Raw genomic sequence first — 26,842 nt, 5'->3', positions numbered from 1 at the left:
GAAAATGGTGGACTTTTTCTTGACTCAGTTGTATTTGCCTTTTTGTCTACCATGTATGCTATTGATGTCTGGATGAGTGTGTTAACTTTCATGAGCAATAAAACAAAGTAAAAGAAATAACTAAATGAATGTGTAGTACTAAGGATATACAGAACATTCCTAGAGACTTGTATTTTTATTTTGAGTATAAGAGCTGGATTTTTAAGAATTATTTCTTAACAGCAGCCATGTTAGCATGATATAAACTCTGCTTCATTCAGCTGAAAATCAAAAATAAACAATAGCTGTTTACAGCTCTATTTTGTTATCAGCAGTATTTTCTCTGCCATATAGAAGTGTTTTGGCTTCTACTTATTTTCCAGGTTAGCCAAACTGCATAATCTAAGGGCCTATTTCCACTACACACAGATTCTGGATGCAGAAAACTGACTCCAATGAATGCCTATGGGAAATCTGCATCAGAAAAATCACGTTTAGTGGAAACAGGCCCATAGACATTAATTGGAGTCAGTTTTTCTGCATCCAGCATCCGCGTGTAGTTGAAACAGGCCCTAACCAAACACTCCAGCTAATGGAGATGCCAATCACCAGTCGGAACAGAATTGCCAGCTCTGTCTGGTGTCCTTGGCGTCTCCATTAGCTGTAGTGTTGGGCTCTGCATGGAGGAGGTGCACGTAATGAGGAACATACCATGCTGTGGTTATGAGAAGCGTGCAGATCTCTGCACACAGGGTTACCAACAATACAGTATATGTATGTGTATTACATGTGAAGGCGAAGTGACATTTTGGCTAAATGTCTCCTATCTCACGGAGCTGGAAGAAAACTTAGTACCACAATTGTTATAAATAGAACTGCCCTTCTGAACTGTCAGTACCAGTTAGGGCATAGGAACATTTTGTTAGTTGTTTTTAAGGGGTGTGTATGTGTATTTTGTAACTTGAATTTTTTTTGTACTCATCTTTATTCCTAGTGCCCCCTTTTTGTATATAGACTACTGTTAATTTGAATAGGTGAGACGGATATATTGTTAGGTTGAGTTCCTGTAATCCTATTTAGTGAGTGTGGTAGGGAGTCCTAAAGAGTAGGGGCAACATGTCTATTCTCCATTCTATAGTTATCCAGTGGAGCAAGTAAAAATTTATGTGACAGTGGCAGTGTTGGTTTTTTAGCAATCTGGCAGCAGCATTCTGTACTAACTGCAGTTGGTGCAGGGCCTTATTTAGAACACATATATAGGCATTGCAATAGTTTAGCTGCAATGTGATGAAAGCGTGAACCAGGATTGGAAGATCCTCTGTCAGTATAAGGTGTTTAATTTTTGCAATGTTATTTTGTTGAAAGCAGGAATATTTGGAAGCAGCCAAGATTTGTTTTCTGAAGTGTAATTCCCCATTGAACTGTGCACCCAGACTGCACACAAGGTCAGAGCTATTTATATCTGAGCTGTCTATCCTTCCTTAGTAGTGCTGACTAAGAGTGGAACTGTTTTGATTCCAAGCACTGACCTCCAATGACAACAGCCTTGCTTTTGCAGGCATTTACTTTTGAAGTAGATTCTGCCCTACCAGGTTTGAATGATAAGTATAGCTGGATGTTATCACCATAGCAGTGGTATATTAGGCCATCTTGTTGGATTATTTTTACAAGTGGTAGCAAGTAAATAATGAATAGCAAAAGGGATGGGATTGAGCCCTGTGGCACCTCATATTTTAGAGGTACAGAGTGGGTCAGGAAAGGCCCTAATCATACTCTTAGTGCTCTTCCAAACAAAAAGGATTTGAACCTCTGCAATACTAAGCCATCAATACCTCTACTCCTGCAACCTGTAAAGCAAGATTTCATGGTCCACTATCAAAGGCTTTTTGAGCAGGGGGCTGATGATACCTTCCTTTAGAGAGTTAGCAAATCTGCTTGCAAAGAACAGTTGACTATTTTGTGAAGTGCTGATTCAAATAGGTCAGGGCATTTCAACATGAAGTGAGATGGACCATGGTGTCAGACCATTGTGTTAGTTTGTTCTTACATCAACTAAAAGGCTTTGCACAGGGTTTAGGTGCTGTAGACTGAATAAGAGACCAGATGCAACACGGCGGAGAGCGGCGTGTCAGCCGCCTCCGCATCTCAGCTGGCGGCGGTCCCCACCGCACTCTCTCTGCCAGGTCCTTCGGCCGCACATCGGGCAAGGGCTATGCGTGCGCGCGCCCAGCGGCAGGACCTTTATTGTCATAGATGGGGAGTCAGCTGACTTGCCGGTCAGCTGACTCCAGCCTAGCTGCCGATTGACTGGGTGGCGGGGGCGTGCCTCAGGGACTCCTCAGCTTCAAAAGGGCTAAGGAGTCACTCGCAGCTTGTCTGCCGTTGCGAATACTTCGTGTGAGCACTCAGACCTAGTCAGGTTCCGGCTGATGATAGATGTATATGCAGCGTTTGCAATATACATCTATCTATAGTTAGTTTCATTGTATTGTGATTATCTGTGTCTACGACTTTTGGCTCTGTTCTGACAATCCTCCTGCTCTGTGATTCTGTACTTTAGCCCATCTGATCTTGCTGCCGACTCTGCCTGCTTACCGTTTACTCTCTGCCTTCTGATTCTGTACTGTATATGCTCGTCTGTTGCCGACCCATTTAGTCTGACTACTCTACTCTCACCAGGGAGCCCTTGTCTCTGGTGAGGGTCTCTGTGCTGCTAGTGCCCACCAGCTCCTCTGGTGAGGCGTTGATAGACCTGTCAGTACTTACTGTTTGCACCAATCACCACACTCTGTGCAATAAAGTGTGACTTAGGTCACGTTATTCTTTTGCATCGCTATATTTGTATTATTGGTGATTCTGCAGATCGCCGTATAATCAGATATAGTATCTGCATTATTTGGTGATACTGCAGATCACCAAATAATCAGAACTCTGTTTTGTTGACACTTAATGTTACACCAGATAGAGGAAACTTTGAGTAGAACATGGCAAATGTCTCACACAGGTCCTATGAGGATGTGTTACTGAGTGTGGGGCAGGATAGGTTTTAGAGACTGTGTAGTATAGTTGTTCTAGCTTGTTGGTTGCCTTTGCAGTCCCCTGTGATAAAAATGAGGACTTGACGATCATGTCTTGGCGATCACTTCTTAGAAGTTTTTCAGATGAAAGATTAGTGCATGTTTGTATTTTTAGGTCTGACATATGTGCCATTGTCTTTCCAGCCTGCGCACTTCTCTCTTTAGCTCTTTTGACAACTTATCAAGCCAGCACGCATGATGTATTGGTGTAAGATACTTGATGTGTAATGGTGCGATGATGTCAAAAGCAGATGATGCATAGTGGTTATTTTTAAAGGATACGTCAAGGCACAAAAAAAAATTAAAATCAACTTACCTTGGGTTTCCTCCCTGGCAGCTGTCCTGTGCCCTCGCCGCAGCTCCGGTGGCTCCCGGTATCCTACGCTGCAAGAGCCGACCTCCCTAGGTCGGCTTCTTCTGCATTCCACCGCTACACTGCTGACGTCAAGACCGGGAGCCACCGGAGCTGCGGCGAGGGCACAGGACGGCTGCCAGGAGCTGGAGGAAGCCCCAGGTAAGTGGATTTTATTTTTTTTGTGTGTGTCTGAACGTATCTTTTAAGGACCATGACGTTGAGATCTAAGCTGTCCATCAGTCCATCAAGACTAAGGTTGTATTGATTATGTTGAGGCAGTAAAGCTTTCCCCTCCTAATGACAAGCTTCCAGATAATTGATCGGTGGCGGTTGGCTTTGACTGGCACAGTTTGCCTTCCTGGTTCAGTATAATTTTGTATGTTTGGAAATTCTTATGCTTATAATTACGCTTCGATAAGCCCCAGTCCTAAAAACCAAAGACTAGAGTTACACTATAGTCGTCCAGATAGGCGTCCAGTGTTTAAGTGGCAGGTGCGCACGCATGCGCTCACGACCCCCTGCTCTTACCCGGCAGAATTTCCATGTCGGCGATTGGGGAAGGGAAGCAAGGCTTCCCCGAACTAATCGCAGCACTTGTAATAAATGGACATGACTCTGACCAGGGGCCAAGTACATTCATAAGAACGTAACAAAAGTAATGTAAAAAAAAAATATTAAACACTTCCTGGTAATTCAGGATTGTGTTTATAGCACCACCTTGTGTCAAAAAGTTAAATTGCAGACACCACACACTTCTAAAAAAAGAAATAATAAAATTAATCCCTTCCAAAGCCCCACCCCAGTTACCAAGCAAACACATATTAAAAAAAATACAAAAAAAAAGTAACAAAAAAAATCCATAAATAATTGCCTTAGGGACTCAGCTTTTTTTTAATATGTATGTCATGAGGGTATATTACTGTTATTTTAGTACATGAGGGCTTGCAACTGATGGGACACAGAAAAACCCCAAAACAGAACATACACCTTTATTTCCAAATAATATATTGTCATCATACATTGTACTAGGAACATAATTTAAATGTTGTGATAGCTGGGATTAATGGGCAAATAAAATGGGTGGGTTTTATTTATAGTAACATTGCTTATTTTAATTTCTTGTATTTGCCTATACAATGTACAGTATAGAAAATTAAGTAACTAATTAAAACAGGTATTACCCATGAAAAGCCTAATTTGTGGCAAAAAAAACAAGATATAGATAATTTAAGTGTGAGAAGCAGTGATAAAGTTATGGCCAAATGAATGTGAGGAGCGATGACAGATAAAAATGGCTTTTGACATTAAAGGGAACCTTAACTGAGAGGGATATTAATGTTTCCTTTTAAACAATACCAGTTGCCTGGCAGTCCTGCTGATCTCTGTGCTGTAGTAGTGGCTGAGTCACACACCTGAAACAAGCATGCAGCTAATCCAGTCTGACTTCAGTCAGAGCACCTGGTCTGTATGCTTGTTCAGGGGCTGTGACTGAAAGCATTAGAAACACAGGTTCAGCAGAAGAGTCAGGCAACTGGTATTATTTTAAAAGGAAAAATCCATAGCCTTCTCAGTTTAGGTTCCCTTTAAGGTAAAATGGCCTGTAAGCTGAAGTGGTTAATCACTAGAGATTCATATTTTGATAATTGAAAATATTTTACTATTTAAAGCTTAAGCATATCGCACCTGTCAGACATGCTTTTTTCCATAGAGCAGTGGTGTGAGTGGTCTCCTCCCCTCCCAGCTACCTGTCTCTCATATCAGAGCTCTGATTGTGGCACCTTTACTCAAGCCTACTAAAGCTAAGCAGCACATGCACATACATGGACCGCCCAGTGTTAATCTATGTGGTGCTCTGAAATACCAGAAACAGCAAAAGAGCAACAGTCTGAGCTGTGGTGTCACACACAAGTACGTGAAAGAAGAAGATGCTGCAAACCACCTACATAGAAAATAGCAGCTCTGAAATGTAAGGCATGCAGGCCAATGCTGTACTATCGGGACTACTCTTGCTTTTTTTATTATTATTTTAAAGTGGACCCAAACTAAAAATACAAGATTTCGAAAATAAAATCTATTTTCTAAATTATAATAATAAATAGCAGCCTTTTTTCAGCTGCATGATGACAAATATAAAATATTTTACATTTATTGGAGAAACCCCTTCCTTCCTTTCATATTGCCGGCAAAAAATCCAGCAAATTGCTGGAGTAGATGGTGTCTGGCAATGGAGGAATTGCTAATGGCTGCCCCCAGTATATCCCTAGTTATGCAAAGAGGAGGGTGAAAAGCATGCACTGAAATGCTCATAGGCTTGAAGGAGTGTTTATTTATCTTTGTATGTGTCAGAGTGGTGCAACTAAATATTTTGAATTAAAAAAATGTTTGGTTTGAGTCCGCTTTAACCTTTAGTTAGGCACTAACCTCCTTGGCGGTATGGATGAGCTCAGCTCAGCTCAGCCAATAAGTGTCAGGCAGCGCTGAGGGGTGGATCGGGACTCCATCTGACGTCACGATGTCAATGGCATCATTGCGATCGTCGTCATGGCGACGGGGGAAGCCCTAAAGGAAATCCCGTTCAGAACGGGATTTCCTCATGAGGGTACGCGCCGGTGGCGATCGTAAGGTACGGGCGGACGCCACAGGGAGGGGGGCATCATGTAGCTAGCACTAGGCTAGCTACAGGATTTAAAAGACTTTACAAATGGTATGTGACTCACTGCAATGCATACTGTGAAGCATACAGTAAGGCGTACAGTAAAGCATTAAGTACCATTGTCTACTTGTGTTTCCCCCTTTTGAATTACTTTGCGACTACATTTACCTAAATTTTCTACCCTCTCCCTTCCCCCAATGCTTTGCCACTGGAGCATTTGAGAGCTGAAAATGCTGAACATTTCTATGTACCATGTTAGCCATCAGTAGAAGCAGGATTTTTTAAATCAGGGCTAACTTAAAAGAAAAAGAGTAAAGCCTAGTACACACTTTAAATTATAATTGGCCAATCACTGTCCAATTTAGCCTCCTTCATGTAGTATGAGGGCCAATAGATGTTTAATACTATAAGCAGATTGTGTAGGTAAACCATCATACTACATGGAAGTGATAAAATTGGTCAGTGATTGGCCAATTATAATTGAAAGTTCGTACCAGGCTTTAGCTTTCGGCTAACAAACCTTCAGAGTTTACTTCTTAAAGGACCACTGCGTGTAAATCTTAAAATTTAAAATATATGTAAACATACAATAAGGGCCCATTTCTGTGCCAAATCTGCAGAGTTTCGTGCGGGGAAACTCTGCCATAGGAAACAATGGCGTCGCCAGCCGAATCACTTGCCCTATCGATTCGGCCGACATTGCCATCTGTTTCCGTGCGGGAAGGCTGCGGATCACATAGCCATGCATGGCACGGCCGATGGGATTCATCTGCGTACCCGCAGACCCGGAAGTGCCGCCGCGCGTCTCGCAGCCGCATGCGGCACACGTGGAAACGGGCCCTAAGAAGTACATATTCTTCCTAAGTAAGAGGAGTCATAGATTATTTCTCTCCTGTCTTGCTGTCACGTACAGCAGGTAGTAGAAATCTGACATTACCGACAGATATTGGACTAGCCCATCTCCTCATGTGGGATTCTCAGCATGGCCTTTATTCTTTATAAAGATACTCCCTGAAAAAGATTTATACAAAGATGGTGGCCAGCCTCCCTGCTCACCATACACTTTTTTGGTAGTTGGACAGAGAAACTGCCATTCACAGAATGCTTTTGAAAATAAAGAAAACCCAGAGAACCCCCCATGAGGAGATGGGCTACTCCAAAATTTGTCGGGTTCTGTCAGATTTCTACTACTTACTGTATGTGACAGCAACATAGGAGAAAAGTAATTTATGACTCATTTTACTCTGGAAGAAACATACTTCTTACATGTATAAGTTTATAGATATTTTAAATTTTATGATTTTCGCAACAGTGGCCCTTTAAGCCTGGTACACACTTTCAGTTATGATTGGCCAACCACCGCCCAAGTTTGCCACTTCCATGTAGTATGAGGGTTTACCTATATAATATGCTCATAGAATATAAAATTTGTTGACCCTCATACTACACAGAGGTGGTAAAATTGGTCAGTGATTGGCCAATCATAATTGAAAGTGTGTACCAGGCTTAAGGGTTCATGCACACATCCAATTTGAAGGGTCAATCACTGACCAATTTTACCACCTACATGTAGTAAAAAAAACTTACCTACACGATCTGTTCATAGTATTCAAAATCTATTGCCCCTCATCCCACAAGGAAGTGGTAACCTTGGCCTGTCATTGGCCAATCAAAATTGTACTTTTGTTCTCACCTTTAGGGCTCATTCACACTATAAGAGCTTTTCGAATCACTTTGTGATTTTAAAAGCTCTTGCTAGTGTTATCCTGTGTTTGTTCACACTGGAGCAATGTGATTTTGTAAAAATCCCCCACAGCATTGCATTACGAAGAGCTTTTCAAATCTGTAGCGCTTAAAAAGCTCTTGTAGTGTGAATCAGCTCTTGTAGTGTGAATAATCCAAATACTTCAATTTGAATTGGCCAACGATTGGTCAATTTTACCACCATCATGCAGTATTAAAGTCAGCAGATTTTAAATACTATGAATAGATTGTGTGGGTAAACTCTCATACTACAGGGAGGTAATAGAAATGGTCAGTGATTGGCCAATCAAAATTCAAGGTGTGTACCAGGCTTAAAGCCTGATACACACTTTTGATTATGTTTGGCCAATGACAGACCAATTTGCCACCCCCATGTAGTATGCGGGTCAATAGACATTCAATGCTAAGAGCAGATTTTGTAGGTAAACTGGGCCAGCAGAATTCAGTGCACAAATACCAGTCATAGAGTGTGAGCGAGAGAGGCATGCATATGCACCCATGCGGTAGCCCACGACCACAGCTGCGGTTGGGGATGTTTCAGAGGGGACAGCACCACCCTGGAGGGCAGCAGAACAACAGAGAGGGTCCTGATAGACTACAGGGGGCTAGAATAAGCCACAGGTAAGTAAATATGATCTCCCTTTCCCCCAGCTTGGATGTCCTTTAAATTTTAAGGTGGAGAAAAATAATATATTACAGAAGATGCCTCCAAAAAGCCACCGACTTGCAAAGACAACTTAGCTATATTACAAAGAAAAAATCCATAGGCAAGTACAGAAATCTTAAAAAACTGTCATTCAGTCTGATAAGATTGAAACTTACATGTTAAAGAGAAACCATGACCAAGAATTGAACTTCATACCAATCAGTAGCTGATACCCCCTTTTACATGAGAAATCTATTCCTTTTCACAAACGGATCATCAGGGGGCTCTGTATGGCTGATATTGTAGTGAAACCCCTCCAACAGGAAACTCTGAGGAACATCGTCCTGGCAGTTTCCTGTCTGTGAACCTTGTTGCATTGTGGGAAATAGCTTTTTACAGCTGTTTCCAACTGCCAAAAAAGCAAGCAGCAGCTACATCACCTGACAGCAATAAAAATGTCACCATGTGATAAATGTTAGAATGTAATTCAGGGATTTAAAAGATTTTACAATGGGCAAACACTGACTAAATCATTTATACATAATTATTGTAAAACTGAAGCACTTTTTTTATTACAATATTTTCACTGGAGTTCCTCTTTAAGTCAATTTGCTATTAAAAAGTTGCAGACGCCAAAGCCCAACCTGCCGTGATGGTATTAGCTCACTGCAGAGCAGAAGGGGTTACAGCGTGGGCCAGGCTTGGAACGGGACACACAGAAAACCCATGGAGAAAAGTCTTACAAGCAGGGTGTGTGCTAAACATTGCGCATTCTGCTCAGGGTCTTACTAATAGGTTAAATGAGAACATTAATACCAAGTCACAGCTGTCACATAATCCAAGCAGGAACACACTGTTCAGGGAAGAAATCGCTGAGCCGAAGAGAATAATCCATTCACATTTACGTCTGTCTGTATGGAGGCCGCCTAATAAGGCGATACATGTCTACGTAATACATGTCTACGTGAATAATCAGATAAAGGTTTCTAATCATCTCAGAAATTCGAGTATTCGGTGTTAAATGCCACTAATGTTACACCTGTATCAAATAGCAAGGTAAAATATACTAATTAAGTAAACCTAGGAAAAAAAACTATAAATGTAACATTTTCTGATTTGATACTGTACTTGTTTAGCATGATTATAATGCCACGGCGTGTACAGCACAGTGGTGAAGAGGGGCAGCATGGTGGCGTAGTGGTTAGCGCTCTTGCCTTGCAGCTCTGGGTCCCCAGTTTGAATACCAGCCAGGTCAACATCTGCAAGGAGTTTGTATGTTCTCCGTGTCTGCGTGGGTTTCCTCTGGGCACTCCAGTTTCCTCCCACATCCCCAAACATACAGATAAGTTAATTGGCTTTCCTCTAAAATTGCCCCTAGACTACGATACATACACTTCACAATACAGACATATGATTACGGTAAGGATTAGACTGTGAGCCCCTCTGAGGGACAAGACAATATTCTCTGTACAGCACTGTGGAAGATGTCAGCGCTATATAAAGACTAAATGATAATTATAAAACAGAGGTGAGAAGTACAAGTGGAGTCCCAAGCGCTCACACTGCCTGGAACCCCCTACCCTCGCGCTGCCCCCCAAGGAGGAGCAAGTAGCTCTCCAAGCACCCACCCACACCTACCCAATATGCAAAACACAAAGAATGGCGTGTGCTGACTCCCAGGTAGCACCTGGCTATATACATGATCTACACACGATTTGGTGATTTTAGTAAAATAATTGAAATCACAGTGCCACTTTTCCTATGTTCGTCCTGTCAATTTTGATTGGCCCAATTCAAACAGTATAAAAATTTGCATGCAAACTGAGAATGTTGCATCTTAATGACCATCTCTGCTCCTCACATTACATTGGTGGAGATAATATTAGGCAATATTAGGCAAATATTGTACAACAATATCATATTATGTATGGTCACCCTGTGTGCCACCCTAAATTATTTTTCCACATTATGTCAAATCTGTAGATTATTTCTAAAGAATTGTTAAATAGACACTATTATTATTATTATTTATTGTATTTATAAAGCGGCAACATATTACGCAGCGCTGCACAATAGATAAATGGGTTAACATACAAGGTAGAACATACAGGAAAGTCAAAATAGAGACTGTTCTAGTCCATGAGAGGGGTGATTGTCAGTAAGATTGCATAATCAAGCTGGAAACACCAGGGAGGAGGGCCCTGCCAGAGGCTTACAATCTAAAGGGTGGGGGTGGAGACAATAGGTGTATCTGTTGAGAGGGTGTCTTATGCTGGGAATACACGGTTCGTTTTAGCCTTCGATTCGTTCAGCAAACGAATCGAGTGTTGAAAACGTATGTGAAAATAGTCATAATCTCATTATAGTTTCGATTAATAGACCCCAAAAACGAACGACTAGTGATCGAACATGTTTGATATTATCTCTCTTTATCCATCTAATCGAGCCATTGGTAGGCTTGATGGCTGTTCAGATCGATTATATGTTCGTTTATGTTAGTCCGTCCCTGTAAAAAGGGATTTTCGTTTCGTTTCTTTGCAGCCTTCGATTATTGGAAAAACGAAACCATCAGAATCGGCAAAAAAAACGAAACCGTGGGTGGTGATATTAACCGTACGTTTGATTATTTCGGGAACGAAAAGCACAAAAGGCACAATCGAAACGAAGGCTAAAACGAAGGCAAAAACGAAACGTGTATTCCCAGCATTACAGAACATAGTGCTGGTGTAGGGGGGTATGCGAGCATGAAAAGGTGAGTCTTGAGAGCTTGTTTGAAGGTATTAAAGGTGGGGGCAAGTCTGATGGCTAGTGGGAGCGAGTTCCAGAGAGAAGGGGCAGCCCTGGTGAAGTCCTGCAATCATGCATTTGACTGAGATATGCGTGGTGCGACTAGGAGCAGGTCATTGGAGGATCAGAGGGGGCGGGCTGGTATTTGTCTGTGGACCAGATCAGAGATGTAGGTCGGGCAGGTCTTGTGCACTGATTTGTAGGCCAAGCACAGGATTTTGAAATTGATCCTAAAGCTGATGAGGAGCCAGTGTAAGGCTTTACAGGGCGGAGTTGTAGAGGCGCTGCGCTGAGAAGAATGCATCAATCTGGCTGCCGCATTCATTACCAATTGAAGTGGGGCAGTACGGTTAGAGGGGAGACCAGAGAAAAAATAATTGCAGTAGTCTAGGCAGGAGATGACAAGGGCGTGGATAAGGAGTTTAGTGGTTCTTGGAGATGTTGCGGAGGTGGAAGTTGCAGGATCTGACAATACCTTGGATGTGGGGTATAAAGGAAAGTTCAGAGTCCAGGGTAACGCCTAGACAGCGGGCTTGGGAGGTAGGGCGGATAGTAGTATTTTCGATAGTGATGTGCAGATCTGGGAGGGGTGCAGCTGTGCGGGGTGCAGGGGAGGACTGGCCAGGGGGGAAGGGGGGAGATTTCCCCCCAGGCTGCCTCTCATTTAATGATTTAGGGCTGGCCGATCCACCAATCTTTTCCAAAATTATTATTGAATCAGATGAAAACCTGTGCTGCCACAAGCATGCCCAATCAACGATTTGACTGATTTTGGGTGGAAATTAGTTGAATGTATTGATCTGAGATGCTGGGAAATCTCAGGTTGATGTGGTCGATTAAGTGCAGCAATCAGTAACGATGAATGTGACGGAAACCCGGGCCATTGTCCCTCAAAATATATTATGTGCCCCCCGATGCCTGTGCATTATACTTTACCTGTCACGCTGTCCCTCAAGTGTCCTTGCTGTATTTCTGCATTGGCGCCCCACATGACCGTTGGCATATAGCACGTGGGGCGCATGTGCGACATCATTTGGGCTGGGGGTGCCGTGAAAACTGGCCTCTAGTTTGTGTTTTCCCTCCAGGCCAAAAGGCCCCAGTCCTCCCCTGGCGGGGTGGGAATATTAGAAGCTCAGTCTTGTCCAAATTAAGCTTCAGGTACCTGTCGGCCATCCAGGAGGAAATGGATGTGAGGCAGGCGGAGACTTTGTCCATGGTAGAGGAGGAGAGATTTGTGGTGTGGAGGTATATCTGGGTGTCATCGGTATACAGGTGGTAATTGAAACCCATTGAGGAGATGATTTTGCCAATTGAGGCAGTATAGAATGAGAACAGTAGTGGTCCTAGGACGGAACCTTGAGGAACACCAACTGAGAGGGGTGTAGGAGTGTATGAGGAGCCATTAAAAAATGTTGTGAAGGAGCGATTGGAGAGGTAGGAGGAGATCCAGGCTAAGGCTAGGTCCTGAATGCCCATTAACTGCAGGAGTGGAGGAGGAGGAGGGAGTGGTCGACGGTGTCAAATGCCGAGGAGAGGTCCAGGAGGAGCAGGATGGAGTATTTACCTTCGGCTTTGGCAAGGTCATTGACCACTTTGGTGAGGGCTGTTTCTGTAGAATGGGCTGTGCGAAAACCAGATTGCAGAGGATCGAGAAGGGAGTTGGAATTGAAGATGTTGGTCAGGCTGTCAAAAACCTGAGCGGTTTTTGCCTTTTTCATGATTGCCAACTCAGTAAAGGACCAGCCCTTAAAGCGTTGCTATCATATAAATCCGGCATAGTGGGGTCTGTACCCTCTATAACAGTAATTATAGATTGACGGTATACCTTGAAATGAATCAGAGCACTCAGTATGTGATTTTATATAAAAAAATTGTATTTGCTTAATTATACAGCATATATACAAAATATGAACAGTTCCAAGTAGTATTTCCTTATTAACAGTATTCCATCTTATCAAGGCTTTAGAGCCAAGCAATTTATCAATCTTCTAAGTACATTCAAAAAGTAATATAACGGTTGTGTTATGTAGAATAAGATAAAAAGTAGTCTCATCTGTATCAATAGCTGTGTATCTAGTAGCTGTGTAAAACTTGTAGTAATCTTCTTAAAGAAATAGCATAAAAAATAGCTTCTAAAAACTTCTTGCTAACATCTTAATAAAACTTAATGCTGAAAAATTAATAAAGTAAATCACCAGAATATTAAGCATATTACCCCTTCTCTGTCATCTCTTTAGCATCTAGAACCACGTGTGGGAAGGTAGCTTCTGCCTCATGTGTCTTCTCAGGAGATTGTTGGGCTTCTGCAAATTATGAGCTCTCAGCCCCTACCTTTATAGGGGTAGGAAGCAATATGGCTGCCTAATCTGGACTTTCCCTGAATCCCAGACTCTGATTGGCTAAAACTGCGTGCGTCAATGCTTTATCATGTTTTGATTACCTAAGTCATAATATTATTGTTTATAAATTCTTAATTACCTTATCTTGTGGGAATTTACGTCAATTGGAGTGCTTGACATTTTGTTTAGGTCATTTCTGACGCACGTAATTAAAAATGGACGTCAACAGCCATCTTGTCTGTTGGCTGACCCAGACATGGAGACTAAACAATGTCATTCATGACGCATTTCTGATAAAGTGTTCCCTGTTAATTATGTTGGAATGTCTTGGTACTTTCCCAGGTCAGATTGACACTAACACAGACCTGCAAGAGCCTTCAGCAATTTAAGGCTTATTAAAACATACAGGGCTTCTAATATACTTATTTAAATATAAAGCTTATTATATAATTCTTCTTAAAACAATGAATCATATAAGGAATAATTACATATTAAATCTTAATAATATAAAATCAATGTCTATATTTTTGTCTTTCTTATAAAATAAATATAATGTCCACCGGCAGAGGTCAGCATTTCATAACAAATAACAAACAGTATTAATAATGTTGTGGCATCATTGAATCATGTTTAACTAATTGGGAAAAACCCTTGTTTTATATTTTATATCTCTCATATTTTGACTTTCTCTGTCTGGGAAATGTTTTGCTGGCCTTGGCCTTTAACCAAGGAACATGTAAACAAAATTGTCGAGAACCAAAACAATCCCACAAGAGTGTTTTACTGTCTCAAATTATCACTAGCTTTTAAATATATTTCACAGTATTAAAGTATATTATATAGGGTTTAACAATAACTATTTATTTCTTTGGAAGGACTGTATTGATTATTAATATTTATATATACATACACATATGACAGTTTTTCCTGCATAAATAAAACCGCTAGAATTCTGACAAGGCGTTTGTGGGCCAAGCGAATTTTTGAGGCAAAAGGGAGGAGAGAAATTGGGCAGTGGTTGGATGGCAGAGCAGGGTCACTAGCCAATGAATGGCGAATTCCCTGTACACAGCTACATGTGACTGACTACAGCTGAGAGAGACACACCCTCAGCAGGTGCAGAGCTAAAAGTGACTCCAACAAGCAGAAGGTCAAGCTTCTTACAGTATAAAGAAATGTACTTTAATTTAAACATACAAGTGAAATGTTCATGTCTCTGTAAATTAGTTTCATAGAAACAAACCTGTACCTGGTGTTTTCAAAGAAGCAAATATTTTACATTTATTTATTTACAAAACTAGACAAATTGGGAAATTGGGAAGGAGGAGGATCACTAGATCAGCAAAAAAAAAAAGGTGGGGAGGGGTGACCACTTTCAAACTAACTGGAAAAACAACAATGGACACCTCATAGGGGGTCAGTATAATGGGGCACAGGGGCCACTATATAGAAGTACATCACCAAGGCCACTATAATGAGGGAGCTGTACAAGGGTCACACAACACTATTAAAAGTAAGCATAGGGGTCGGAATATATGAACGTAATATAACGGGGACAATATAGGGGTACTATAATGAGGAAAACTTTAACTGCTTGCTGACCGCGTCACACTGATGGGCGTGGCCACGGCAGCAGCCCCAGGACCGCCTAAGGCGTAAGGTCCTTGGGGCTCGTAGTGCAGGCTATGCACGCATTTCCTGTTGGTGGGTGGAGCAGAACGATCACCGCTTGGGAGACTGTTAGATGGCGAAACCTGCGTCTAATTACATTGTACAGCGCTATGGTCTTCAGCAGCGCTGTACTGGGGACAGCCGTGTGACACGGCTGCCCTCCTGGGGCACTAGAGAGTAATCGGCTCTCATAGGCTGAAGCCTATGACAGCCGATCGCCGTGATTGGCCTGCTGGGTAGAGGGAGGGAGAGAAGGGAAAAAAAATTAAAAAATTGGCACATTTATTAAAAAAAAAAAAGAAAATATTTGGAAAGAAAAAAAAATAAACACTGGGGGTGGGTGGGTGATCAGACCCCACCAACAGAGAGCTCTGTTGGTGGGGAGAAAAAAAGGGTGGGAGGGAATCACTTGTGTGCTGTGTTATGCGGCCCTGCAGCTTGGCCTTAAAGCTGTAGTGGCCCATTTTGTAAAAAAATGGCCTGCTCTTTAGGGGTTAATGGGGGTAACTAATTGGGAGACACCTGGAATGGGAACATGTAAAAGAGGCCCCATAATAGTTGAGATCCAATGAGAATAAAACATGGGGTTATAAAATGTGTTATGTAATGATTCATAATATCATGGTGATTGATAATCTGCTTGTTTTCTATTCATTTCTGTCAAGTTCAGTGGAGACTTTAACCATTTCATAAGTAGAGGTTGCTTTCACCTTTATGCACTAGAGCAGTTCTAACATTTTAGCTGTCCCTATGGCTTCAGCACTAACCCCTTTTTTGGGAATTTCATTAGGTGTTTTCTCGCAGAAAGTATTTTATTTACTAGGCATTTTTTGTGTGAAAAAATGCAAATAAATATACAATTTTACTATATCTCAGTTTACACCTATTATCATTTTAGAAAAAAAAACAAATGTGCTACTGTAGATAAAAGCCACAAATTGTATTTGGCCATTTATCCAGTTTATCACAAAAGGTCTATTATGTTGCTGGTAAAGTGTAAGGTGATTATATTTTATTTTGAAATAGTGATATAATTTTGCTGAAAATTTTACTTGTTTGCCTTGAACTGTAACAATATTAAAAAAACACTATGTTATTAAAATGAGGAAGAGTAGTTAATAAGTAGAATAATTGGACATTTTATTAACCTCCTTGGTGGTAATCCCAAGCTAGGGTCGGGGCGGAAAACGGCAGCTCAGAGCGGTAATCCCGGTCTGTGCTCGGGGTAGACGGCGGAGGCTGTGTGCAGAGCAAGGCGCGCAGCGAGCGTTTCTACGTACTTCCCAGGGATCCCGACGTCGGCTGCCTTTCCTCTTCCTCCCGGTGAGATCGCCGGCTGTCATCATGACAACAGCCGGTAATCCCACTTAATTTTACTGATTTTATTCAGTTCAGGTTCCCTTTAAGTAGTGGGTGTGATCTCATGTGGGTATTGGTTAAACAATATTTTCACTGATCCTGCTGTTTTCCTGGGTGACTTAGGTAAGGGAGAAATTGTAATGGGGCAGCCCATCTAAAGGTAACAATGTATTGTAGACAGAGTTTGCATTGATTTAACAAACGATACTGTGCAAATGGTGTGAGTGGTGGTGAAAAAAAACACAGGGTTTGTTTACCTTATTTATTTAAGTACTTCCTAAGAGAACACCTGAGATTTTGGAGTAAATACACACCTAACAGTCCCAGTCAGTAAAGGTAGCCATACACTGGTCGATTTGCCATCAGATTCGACCAACAGATAGATCCCTCTCTAATCGAATCTGATCAGAGAGGGATCGTATGGCTACCTTTACTGCAAACAGATTGTGAACCGATTTCAGCCTGAAACCGTTCACAATCTGTTATGGTGGTGGTGGTGCTGCCGCCGCTCCCCCCGCCCGCATGCCCGCATACATTACCTGCTCCGCCGGCGCGACTCCAGTCCCCAGGTCTCCGCTGTCTTCTCCGCTCTGGTCTCCAGGTCCAGCATGCTTTACTTCTTCCTGCCCGGCAGGAAGTTTAAACAGTAGAGCGCCCTCTACTGTTTAAACTTCCTGCCGGGCAGGAGGAACTGAAGCATGCCGGAGACCAGCGCGGACACGGAGCAGCGGTGACCGGGGGTAGTCGTGCCGGCAGAGCAGGTAATGTATGCGGCTCTATTGCGTCGGTCGTCGGGCACTCGAATGCCGCTAGCGACACGCTTCCCACCCGCAGGCGATCGACGGTAATTTTCCGCACGGAGCGATCGACGGGATCGGACAAAATGGATCGAAATTCGGCGTGTAGCACGAACGATTGGCAGCAGATTCGATCCCAGTGATCGAATCTGCTGTCGAAACGGCGGGAAATCGGGCCAGTGTATGGCCAGCTTTACAGTGTATCAGGTTCCATAAAGCAATTTTACCCACTTGCTAGATTTGTCCCCACAGCCCACCAACAGTGCTTGTTTAAAGGTAACTTCACATATACTGTACAAAGGTGGTGTAATAAGTAGCTAAGCTATTTGAATTTCACATAGCTAAGATGCTAATTACTTCACCTCACTTGTGCATATGTGATGTCAATGACTAAGCAATGAGCTCAAGTGCACTTTTTTTTTTTTCATTTAGGCCCCCTCAAACACTGTAGGCATAACAACAGATATGGAGCACCAAAACCTGCCAGGGGGCGTAAGCAGGGAGGAGAATAGTATGTTAATTAGAGACATTATTTAAATCCCATATGGAGGTGATCATTAATGGCATAGCAGCAGTGAAGAGATAATACTGTGTATCAGGGGCGTTGCTAGGATCCAGACAGATCTGGAGCACTTTTGGGCACTCCAGTCAAACAATGGGTGTGGCCATATACCATGTGGGTGTGGTCATGGGTGGAACCAAAATTTCATGAACTTAACTGCGGTCTAAGTAGGACTTCTCAGCAAAATGTTGGATGAAGCCTCCCATCTCTATTAATAATTTAAAAAAATGCAGCATATCACTAAAATTGGCAGTGTCACCTAAGCATAACTAGGCAGAGTTAGGCCCCTTGCACATTACATGCGATTCCGATTTGCAATTTTACATGCGATTCAGATTTACGATTTTTAATCGGTACTGCATGCTATGTTTTTTCTGAGTTTTTCTTCTTTTGTTGATAGCATCCAGGGAAAATCGGAATTGCAAATCGGAATCGCAATTTACAGTGGCAAGAGGCCTCACCTAGCTTCTGTGCTGGCTGGTCTGGATTTCTGCTGGGTGAGCTGGCCTGCTGCCAGCCCCCCCCCCCCCCCCCGCCCCACCCCTATATTATTCTCTGACCTTTTAGTGGACCCCCTCCCGGGCTCCCACGGACTGAGGCACCACAACATCCCATTCTCCATAGAAGAACCACAACTCCCCATAAAGGCATAATATCACCTAGCATGGCATCACAGCACCCACTATGCTCACATAGAGGCACCATAGCACCCAGCATCCCCCCCCATTGCTGTGTGCTGTGGTGCCATGTTGGGTGCTATGGTGTCTTGTTGGGTGCTATGGTGTCTCTATGGGGCACGCTGGGTGCTATAATGCTAAGCTGGGTGCTATGTAATGCCAGGCTGGATGCTATGGTGCCTCTATGGGACATGCTGGGTACTTTCTGGTGCCATGCTGGGGGTTGTGGTGCCTCTACTCTGCCTGGGGGACATCTGGGGCATCCCAGAATAGGTAAGGGGCATGTGCCACTGATCTTTGGGGCTAGCAGCGCCACTGCTGTGTATGAATAAAGGCCACTAGTGGGCCCCTCTTTAGCAGCAATTGCAACCTCGGCATCCCCTATTACTATGTCAGGTTACCTGCTAAATATACACTTCTGGTGGGCCGTAAGGGTAGGTTTGAGAAACACCGCCATTGAGTTTATTGTGTGACAAAAGGAGATAAGTTCAAACGGAGATTATATTAATACTGTATTCATTTTAGTGTTACCTAATCGGAGACCAGACCAACAGAACTAGGTAACAGCTTCACAGTCCTTGCCCCAAAACAGGGGTGGCTGGCATTAGGCATATACCCCACTAGCTACACAAAATGGTTATGATGAGGTATCAGCACTGCAGGGCACTGTTGAATGTTGAACTGTTCAGCACTATTTTGACTGGTATGGCTTACAAATAAATGTAAACAATTGTTTTTTTAGGCTATATTCAAGATGATCCCTCCCTCAGAACAGAGTAAACTCCCAGACGATGAAAATACACCACAGAAGAGAGCGGACAAGCTATGGACCTATTTCAAGAAGAAAGACCATGGTAATTTTGTACATTACTGTATCGTTATGCAAGTTAAGTAAATATCACCCAGGAGAAAACTCAAGTGAAAAAGCGAATTGCATCTGTGCCCAGGTATCAATAACCCTAAGGGCCCATTTCCACTTGAAGAGGTGCGATGCGGCTACATAGCCGCATCGCACCGTGGGTGTCCTGAAACACGTGCACGGCAATGCAATAGTTTCCACTGAGTGCATGTTGTGCCGAGTGGTGCGGAGCAATCTGAGAATCTGCAGCGTGCTGCAGATTCTCCCATGACCGCATCCGCCCACAGCCACGTCCCATCTCTTAAACTGACTTACGAATTGGGAGATGAGGAAGTGACATGGGCGCCAGCAGAAGTGATGAGATGCGGCTAGAAAGCATGTTTTTTTCAGTTGAGATAGGAATTGTTTGGGAAGTGCTGCTAAGTACTGGTGTATACATTTCACTGGTAACCTCTCTGTTTACTGTTATCAAAATTACTGATGCCAAAACTGATGGGAGAATGAGCCACGAGGGGAGGGGGAATTCCTCTCACACTTCATCTGTTAACCCTGTGTGTGTGAGAGAGAAAGCTCTCAGAAGCTGCTGTGTCCTGTGTCTCTGACTGAAGTGTCTGAAGAGAGCAGAGGAAATGTAACTTGCAATTGTCTGTGACATTATAGCGTTTCATACTTTTTTTGCTTTCAGAGAAAAATACTCTGTAGTCTGAGCAACATTGGCTGTGCATTGAAGCAGACACCCCTTCTGCAATTGATTTGTTCCAAATAAGTCATACACTCTATAAATTAAAGCTTTTGCTTCTGATATTTAACACGAAAAGTAGGAAAAAGTTTACACTGCTACTTAGAAATTATTTGTACATTGTCATTTTAGAACATTTGGTTTAATAGTGTTCCTTTAACTAAATCCTCAGATAACAGACTCAGGCTGGCACAGAGTGATTGTAAATTTCAAATTCAAAAGTTACCTTACAAGTAGAATGGATGCAACATTTGCCTAGGCTAAAGATTAAATGTGGCATTAAATAACATCAACCTCATACCAGTATAAGAAATTGCTGTCCTTGATAGTATTTAATGCTACGTTTCTTTTTCAGCCTACAGTCCTGGCCCAAAGTTTTGAGACTGTCAAAAATATTGGAAATTAGAAAAGTTGGTGCTTATGTTTTTATAATAGCAATTTGCATATACTCCAGAATGTTATGAAGAGTGTTCAGATGAATTGCATAGTCCTTCTTTGCCATGAAAATTAACTGAATCCCAAAAAAACCTTTCCACTGCATTCCATTGCTGTCATTAAAGGACCTGCTGAGATCATTTCAGTAATCATCTTGTTAACTCAAGTGAGAATGTTGACGAGCACAAGGCTGTCAAGCTGTCAAGCTAATTGGGTTAGAATGGCAGACTTGAAATGTTAAAAGAAGGGTGATGCTTGAAATCATTGATCTTCCATTGTTAACCATGGTGACCAGCATAGAAATGCGTGCAGGCATCATTGTGTTGCATAAAAATGGTTTCACAGGCAAGGATATTGCTACTAAGATTGCACCTAAATAACATCAAGAACTTCTAGGAAAGAGGTTCAATTCTTGTTAAGAAGGCTTCAGGGCATCCAAGAAAGTCCAGCAAGTGCCAGGATCGTCTCTTAAAGAGGATTCGGCTGCGGGATAGGAGTGCAACCAGTGCAGAGGTTGCTCAGGAATGGCAGCAGGCAGGTGTGAGCGCATCTGCATGCACAGTGAGGCGAAGACTTTTGGAAGGTGGCTTGGTGTCAAAAAGGGCAGCAAAGAAGCCACTTCTCTCCCAAAAAAAAATTAGGGACAGATTGATCTTCTGCTGTAAGTATGGTAAATGGACTGCTGAGGACTGGGGCAAAGTCATATTCTCAGATGAAGCCCTTTTCCGATTGTTTTGGGCGTCTGGAAAAAGACATGTCAGAAGAAAAAGTGAGCGCTACCATCAGTCCTGTGTCATGACAACAGTAAAGCATCCTGAGACCATTCATGTGTGGGGTTGCTTCTCATCCAAGGGAGTGGGCTCACTCACAATTTTGCCCAAAAACGCAGCCATGAATAAAGAATGGTACCAAAACGCCCTCCAACAGCAACTTCTTCCAATAATCCAACAACAGTTTGGTGAAGAACAATGCATTTTCCAGCATGATGGAGCACCGTGTCATAAGGCAAAAGTAATAACTGAGTGGCTCGGGGAACAAAACATTGACATTTTGTGTCCATGGCCTGGAAACTCCCCAGATCTTAATCCCATTGAGAACTTGTGGTTATTCCTCAAGCTTCGGGTGGACAAATAAAAACCAACAAATTCGGAGAAACTCAAAGAAGTGTTTATGAAAGAATGGGTTGCTATCAGTCAGGATTTGGCCCAGAAGTTGATTGAGAACGTGCCCAGTCGAATTGCAGAGGTCCTGAAAAAGAAGGGCCAACACTGCAAATACTGACTCTTTGCATAAATCTCATGTAATTGTCAATAAAAGCCTTTGAAACATATGAAGTGCTTATAATTATATTTCTGTACATCACATAAACAACTGAAAAAAAAGATCTAAAAGCAGTTTAGCAGCAAACTTTGTGAAAACTAATATTTTTGACAGTCTTAAAACTTTTGGCCAGGACTGTAGACAAATACTGCATCCATTCCACTTGTCTTGGACAAACTTTGTATCCCCTTTTGACGTTCGCATTCATATAAGCCATTTATAGTCCAAAAAATACGGTAGCTGTGGCAAGTAGATCAAAACCATTAGAAGACAATCCATTCCTCCCAGATACTTTCATATCGGTTTTCAATACTGGCAGTTAGCATCATCAACTCAAGTTTTTCTTTCACTAGCTCTATGGCAAGGTTTAAGAGAAATGTAAACATGAAAAACATCTTCAGAGTACATAGCTCTATGTTTATTAATTTCATGGAACACTCTCTTATTTGTCTTTTTATCCAGATAAAATTGCTGAAGGGGAATTTATTCAAGGAGTAATGATGAATGATGAAATCATGCGGCTTATTCAATATGACCCAAAACCGACTAGCAAGTCCTGAAGGAATATGAAGGCATACATGATGCCAAAAATGATTGCCTGTGATGTATATATTGTGCTGTATATATATTATATGTGTTTGTGAGTTATCAGGTGATGTTTTACAATCTGAATAAAATGACTATACAGTTATCCTATAAAACAAAGATGCTCCCACTTTCACTCAGCTATTAAAACACATCAGTTACTTGGACCTAACATAGCAGCCACCATATACTCCTCATTTTTGTGCAGGCTGGCCAACATTCCATAGACAGTACGTAAAAATGGTCCCTTCCTGCTCCATCCATGGCAGGAAAAAAAATACTGTCTGTAAGTGTATCTTTCTTCAGAGATTGGTGTAGAGAATAGTGTAAGTGGAATGGAGAGGGCTGTGTAATGGGGACACTATAAGGACGGAGGGATAATGGATACTGTTACATAAAAAATCACCAGTGCCATCTCCCCATGTCTCCAGAATGTTTTAACACCTCCTGAATTATTTAGACTTTTATGACTGTGAAAATAGAAAATGTAGGTTGACAACCCCGAATGCCAGCAACAAGTAGAACATAGCATGCAACAACAAGGAAATACTCTATTGGAATGCACTAGAATGCTGGTTCCAGCTGACCATGGCTATGCATTTCTCATTTGTGGCCCTGTAATTCATTATTAGCTATTGTAATGTTTACAGAAATAACTGTGGTCTTAGCACTCCTGTGAACAAAGTGCAGCAGGCATTGTCGAAGCTTTAGGGAAAATGAATTGCAGGTTTCAGCAAGTTGAAAACAGTCTGAATTGCAATATAACATGTCTATTTATGATCACTGTTATTAACACTCAGTGGCTAAGAACACTGACATGCATATTCCTTACTTACTGTCTCATATAATCAGCCTACACAAGTTCGGATAGCAGCTGTGACAACTGCATCAATACAACAGAAGAGTTATGTAAAATCCCATTATCAATGGTAACGACACATTCATCAATACACCAGGTGGTGTCCATGCTTGTGGCCATATTTAAACGGCACATGTATTGACCTGAAAAAGCAGACTGAGACCCATGAAATGCATTGCCCTTTTAATCGTGCTGAATAAATCATTTAATCTTTTTACATTTACCCTGAGTTTTGGGTTCTTACATCTTATTGTTTCACTGCATTACCTATTTTTGGGTGCCTCCACCCCCATAGTACATCAATACATCATTTAACTTTAGAAGATTGATGGATAGAGCTTCCAATGATTCCAAAGCTGTTGTGGTTCACTATGTCTATCACTGGTCTGTTATTGTGGAGTTCGCTTTTATCTAGGACCATACATATTTTTACTAGTTTACAGAACAGCTCGTGTTCTTAAGCCCACTACAAATTATTTTTGATGATTTACCAAGTATATGAAGGTTACCATGGATATAAAGCATTCCATGAATGGTCTTCTGCTCCGATAGAGCATTTGCCATACATTCTACCTTCCATATTTGTTGTTGTAGTTCCAAATGCCCCTGCTTGCACACTCATGACCTCTGCAGAGATTGCCATATTAGGCTTTCAGCTCCATATGAAGATAAGTAGAAGAATATGCTGTTGAATGTATTTGTCTATGGAGTTTGCTATGTCCATATGGCAAATATTATTTCTATCACATAATATTCTCTTGCCATGGACAGTGTAGGTATTGACCTTAGACCGCTGAGATGGTGAAAGTCTTCTGTTCCAAGCAAAGTGATGCTCATGGTTAACATATAACATTTGCCTTTTTTCTTAAATGTTGCGTATGGGCACTGAAAAACATTGTCCTGATCAACATAAAGACCTCAGTGGAAAGCTTATCACATAATGACAGTCACAATTCACCAGCAGCACTTCTTGGCTGTCTCTGCAATGGATGGACATCATTGTGAATCCTGTTAAACCAGACAGGCTGAATGTTAGTTCACCACGCAATGAAAACCTCAAGATGTTGGTTCATACACACTTTAGTTTGTATTTGGTCAAAAAGATCATTCATGATCATCTCAAGAAAAGATCCAGAGTACAGTTGTCTTAAGATGTCATTATCCTCCCCTGCAGTGATCTGGTTGTTAGATGCATAAGGCTTAGTCCACACTTGGAACACAAAAAAAGCAATTTTGCAGTTTGAATTCTTGACATTTGCGCTTTGTGACTATCATTTAACTGAATGAGAATTGCATTGCAATCAATGCCAAAATTCTGCATGCAGGGCATTTGCAATTTATACCAATTGCAAATGCTGCAATAAGAATGGTCCCATAAGGATATATTGTTCACAGCGCTTTGCTGATTGCCAGTAATCAGTAAAGCGCCAAAACACTCCTCAAAAGTGCACAAGGGTGAAACACAACCTCTATTGTTGGGGCGAGACCTTTGGAGCTCTGCTCGGTCATCCTCCTGCCTCCCATCTCTACAGGACAAAAAAGGCAGCAGGCTTTTACAGTACGTATTCAAAACCGTCAGCCAGATTATCCCTAATGGTTGTTTTGGGCGACAATTTTACACACTATGTAAGTGGATTTAGAGAACCATCTGATTATATTATTTATTTTTTACTAGCTAATTTTTTTGAAAGTCTAATTAGGAAACGAGCGCATACTTAACCACTTGAGGACCAGAGGTTTATACCCCCTAGTGACCAGGCGACTTTTTACAATTCGTCACTTCATAACTTTAACGGTTTACTGCTCGGTCATACAACTTAGCCCCCAAATGAATTTTACCCCATTTTCTTCTCACAAATACTGCTTCCTTTTGTTGGTGTTTGATTGCTGCTGCATTTTTTTTTTAATTGAACAAGAAAGACCTTTTTATAAAAAAACTTTTTTTTTTTTTAAATTTCCCTCCCTCCCCCTAAATTAGCCCTAGACTACATTACATACACTACACTATACATACATAGACATAGGTCTAGGGCAGGGATTGTGAGCCCCTAAGAGGGATAGTTAAACGACAAGGATATCCTCTGTACAGCGCAGCGGGAGATCGTAGCGCTAAATATATTTTCTTATGTAAATAAAAAAATAAGTCTGCCAGCTCCAATCGCGGGCTGGCAGGCTGATCACTGCCGCCGGCTTTGTTAACTGACAGGAGGAGAATTACCCGTATAATCTCGCTCCTCGCAAGATGACGCCATATAGCGTGACCGCGGAACAACAGAGCCACTCTGCAGCCGCCAATCTGTGTTAGGCAGCTGCAGTGGTTAAACTGTACTGATATGATCCTCCATATTCCACACACACTGCAAAGGCACACAACAGTCAGGTGAGATGACACCACTATCTGCTTATAACACTAGCATATACTGTAGGTGTCACAGCCAAAATATCATTCAATGAAAAGGCTGTTACACTCAGGAATATAAGAACAAGGAAGGGAAGGAGTAAGGTATGAATAGTAAGATCCAACACAACAGTGCAATGGTAAAGTTACGAATAGAGTAACGTCTATAAAAAAATGATTTTTATTCTCTTAAAGTGGACCCAAACTAAAAATACAAGATTTCAGAAATAAAATCTATTTTCTAAATTATAATGATAAATAGTAGCCTTTTTTCAGCTGCATGATGACAAATATAAAATATTTTACACTTATTGGAGAAACCCCTTCCTTCCTTTCATATTGCCGGCAAATAATCCGGCAAACTGGTAGAGTAGATGGTGTCCAGCAAAGGAGGAATTGCTAATGGCTGCCACCTGTATAACCCTAGTTTTGCAAAGAGGAGGGTGAAAAGCATGCACTGAAATGATCATAGGCTTGAAGGAGTGTTTATTTATATGTGTATGTGTCAGAGTGGTGCAACTAAATATTTTGAATAAAAAAAATGTTTGGTTTGGGTCCGCTTTAAAGTTTTTCTGGCCAGTCTGCTCTTTGTAAGGTATATTTCCACATATAAATGTAGCTAACAGCACCACTAACTTACATTTGTTTATGAATTATTTTCCATGCCTGCAGTACTTTGCATTTTCTAGGCAATGTTCACACACTTATGTATATGTTTCAGACAACCCGTTAGAACACATCTGTGATATCATGTGGTAAAACAGTGCTAAAAGAGGCACATAATAATGTTTTATGTATACAAATATTTCAAAGACTCAAGTGTTTCTGAATTTGAAATAAAACCTATAAAACTACTCCAGTGTCATTTTTCAAACATTTGTAAAAACAAAACAGGAGGTAATCACAATAGTGTACACAATAGTGTAGTATGTTAAAGTCACATTAAAGAGAATAAAATCAATGTGAATGATTACTCACAAG

General features: G+C 41.7%; 1 protein-coding gene across 1 annotated transcript in view; it reads left to right on the top strand.

The window, feature by feature from the left end:
* Nucleotides 1–26,715, top strand: part of LOC137521586 (visinin-like) — a 47,661-nt gene extending 20,946 nt beyond the window's left edge. Inside the window, exons 2-3 of the mRNA XM_068241027.1 lie at nt 19,409–19,520; nt 22,482–26,715. Coding sequence (XP_068097128.1) covers nt 19,409–19,520; nt 22,482–22,579 — 210 coding nt within the window. The 3' untranslated portion in view covers nt 22,580–26,715. The remainder of the gene's footprint in view (nt 1–19,408; nt 19,521–22,481) is intronic.
* The last annotated feature ends 127 nt before the right edge of the window (nt 26,716–26,842 follow it).

This window comes from Hyperolius riggenbachi, chromosome 6 (genome assembly GCF_040937935.1).
Source record: "Hyperolius riggenbachi isolate aHypRig1 chromosome 6, aHypRig1.pri, whole genome shotgun sequence".
Taxonomy (NCBI): domain Eukaryota; kingdom Metazoa; phylum Chordata; class Amphibia; order Anura; family Hyperoliidae; genus Hyperolius; species Hyperolius riggenbachi.
This window is presented reverse-complemented; position numbering and strand designations above follow the sequence as displayed.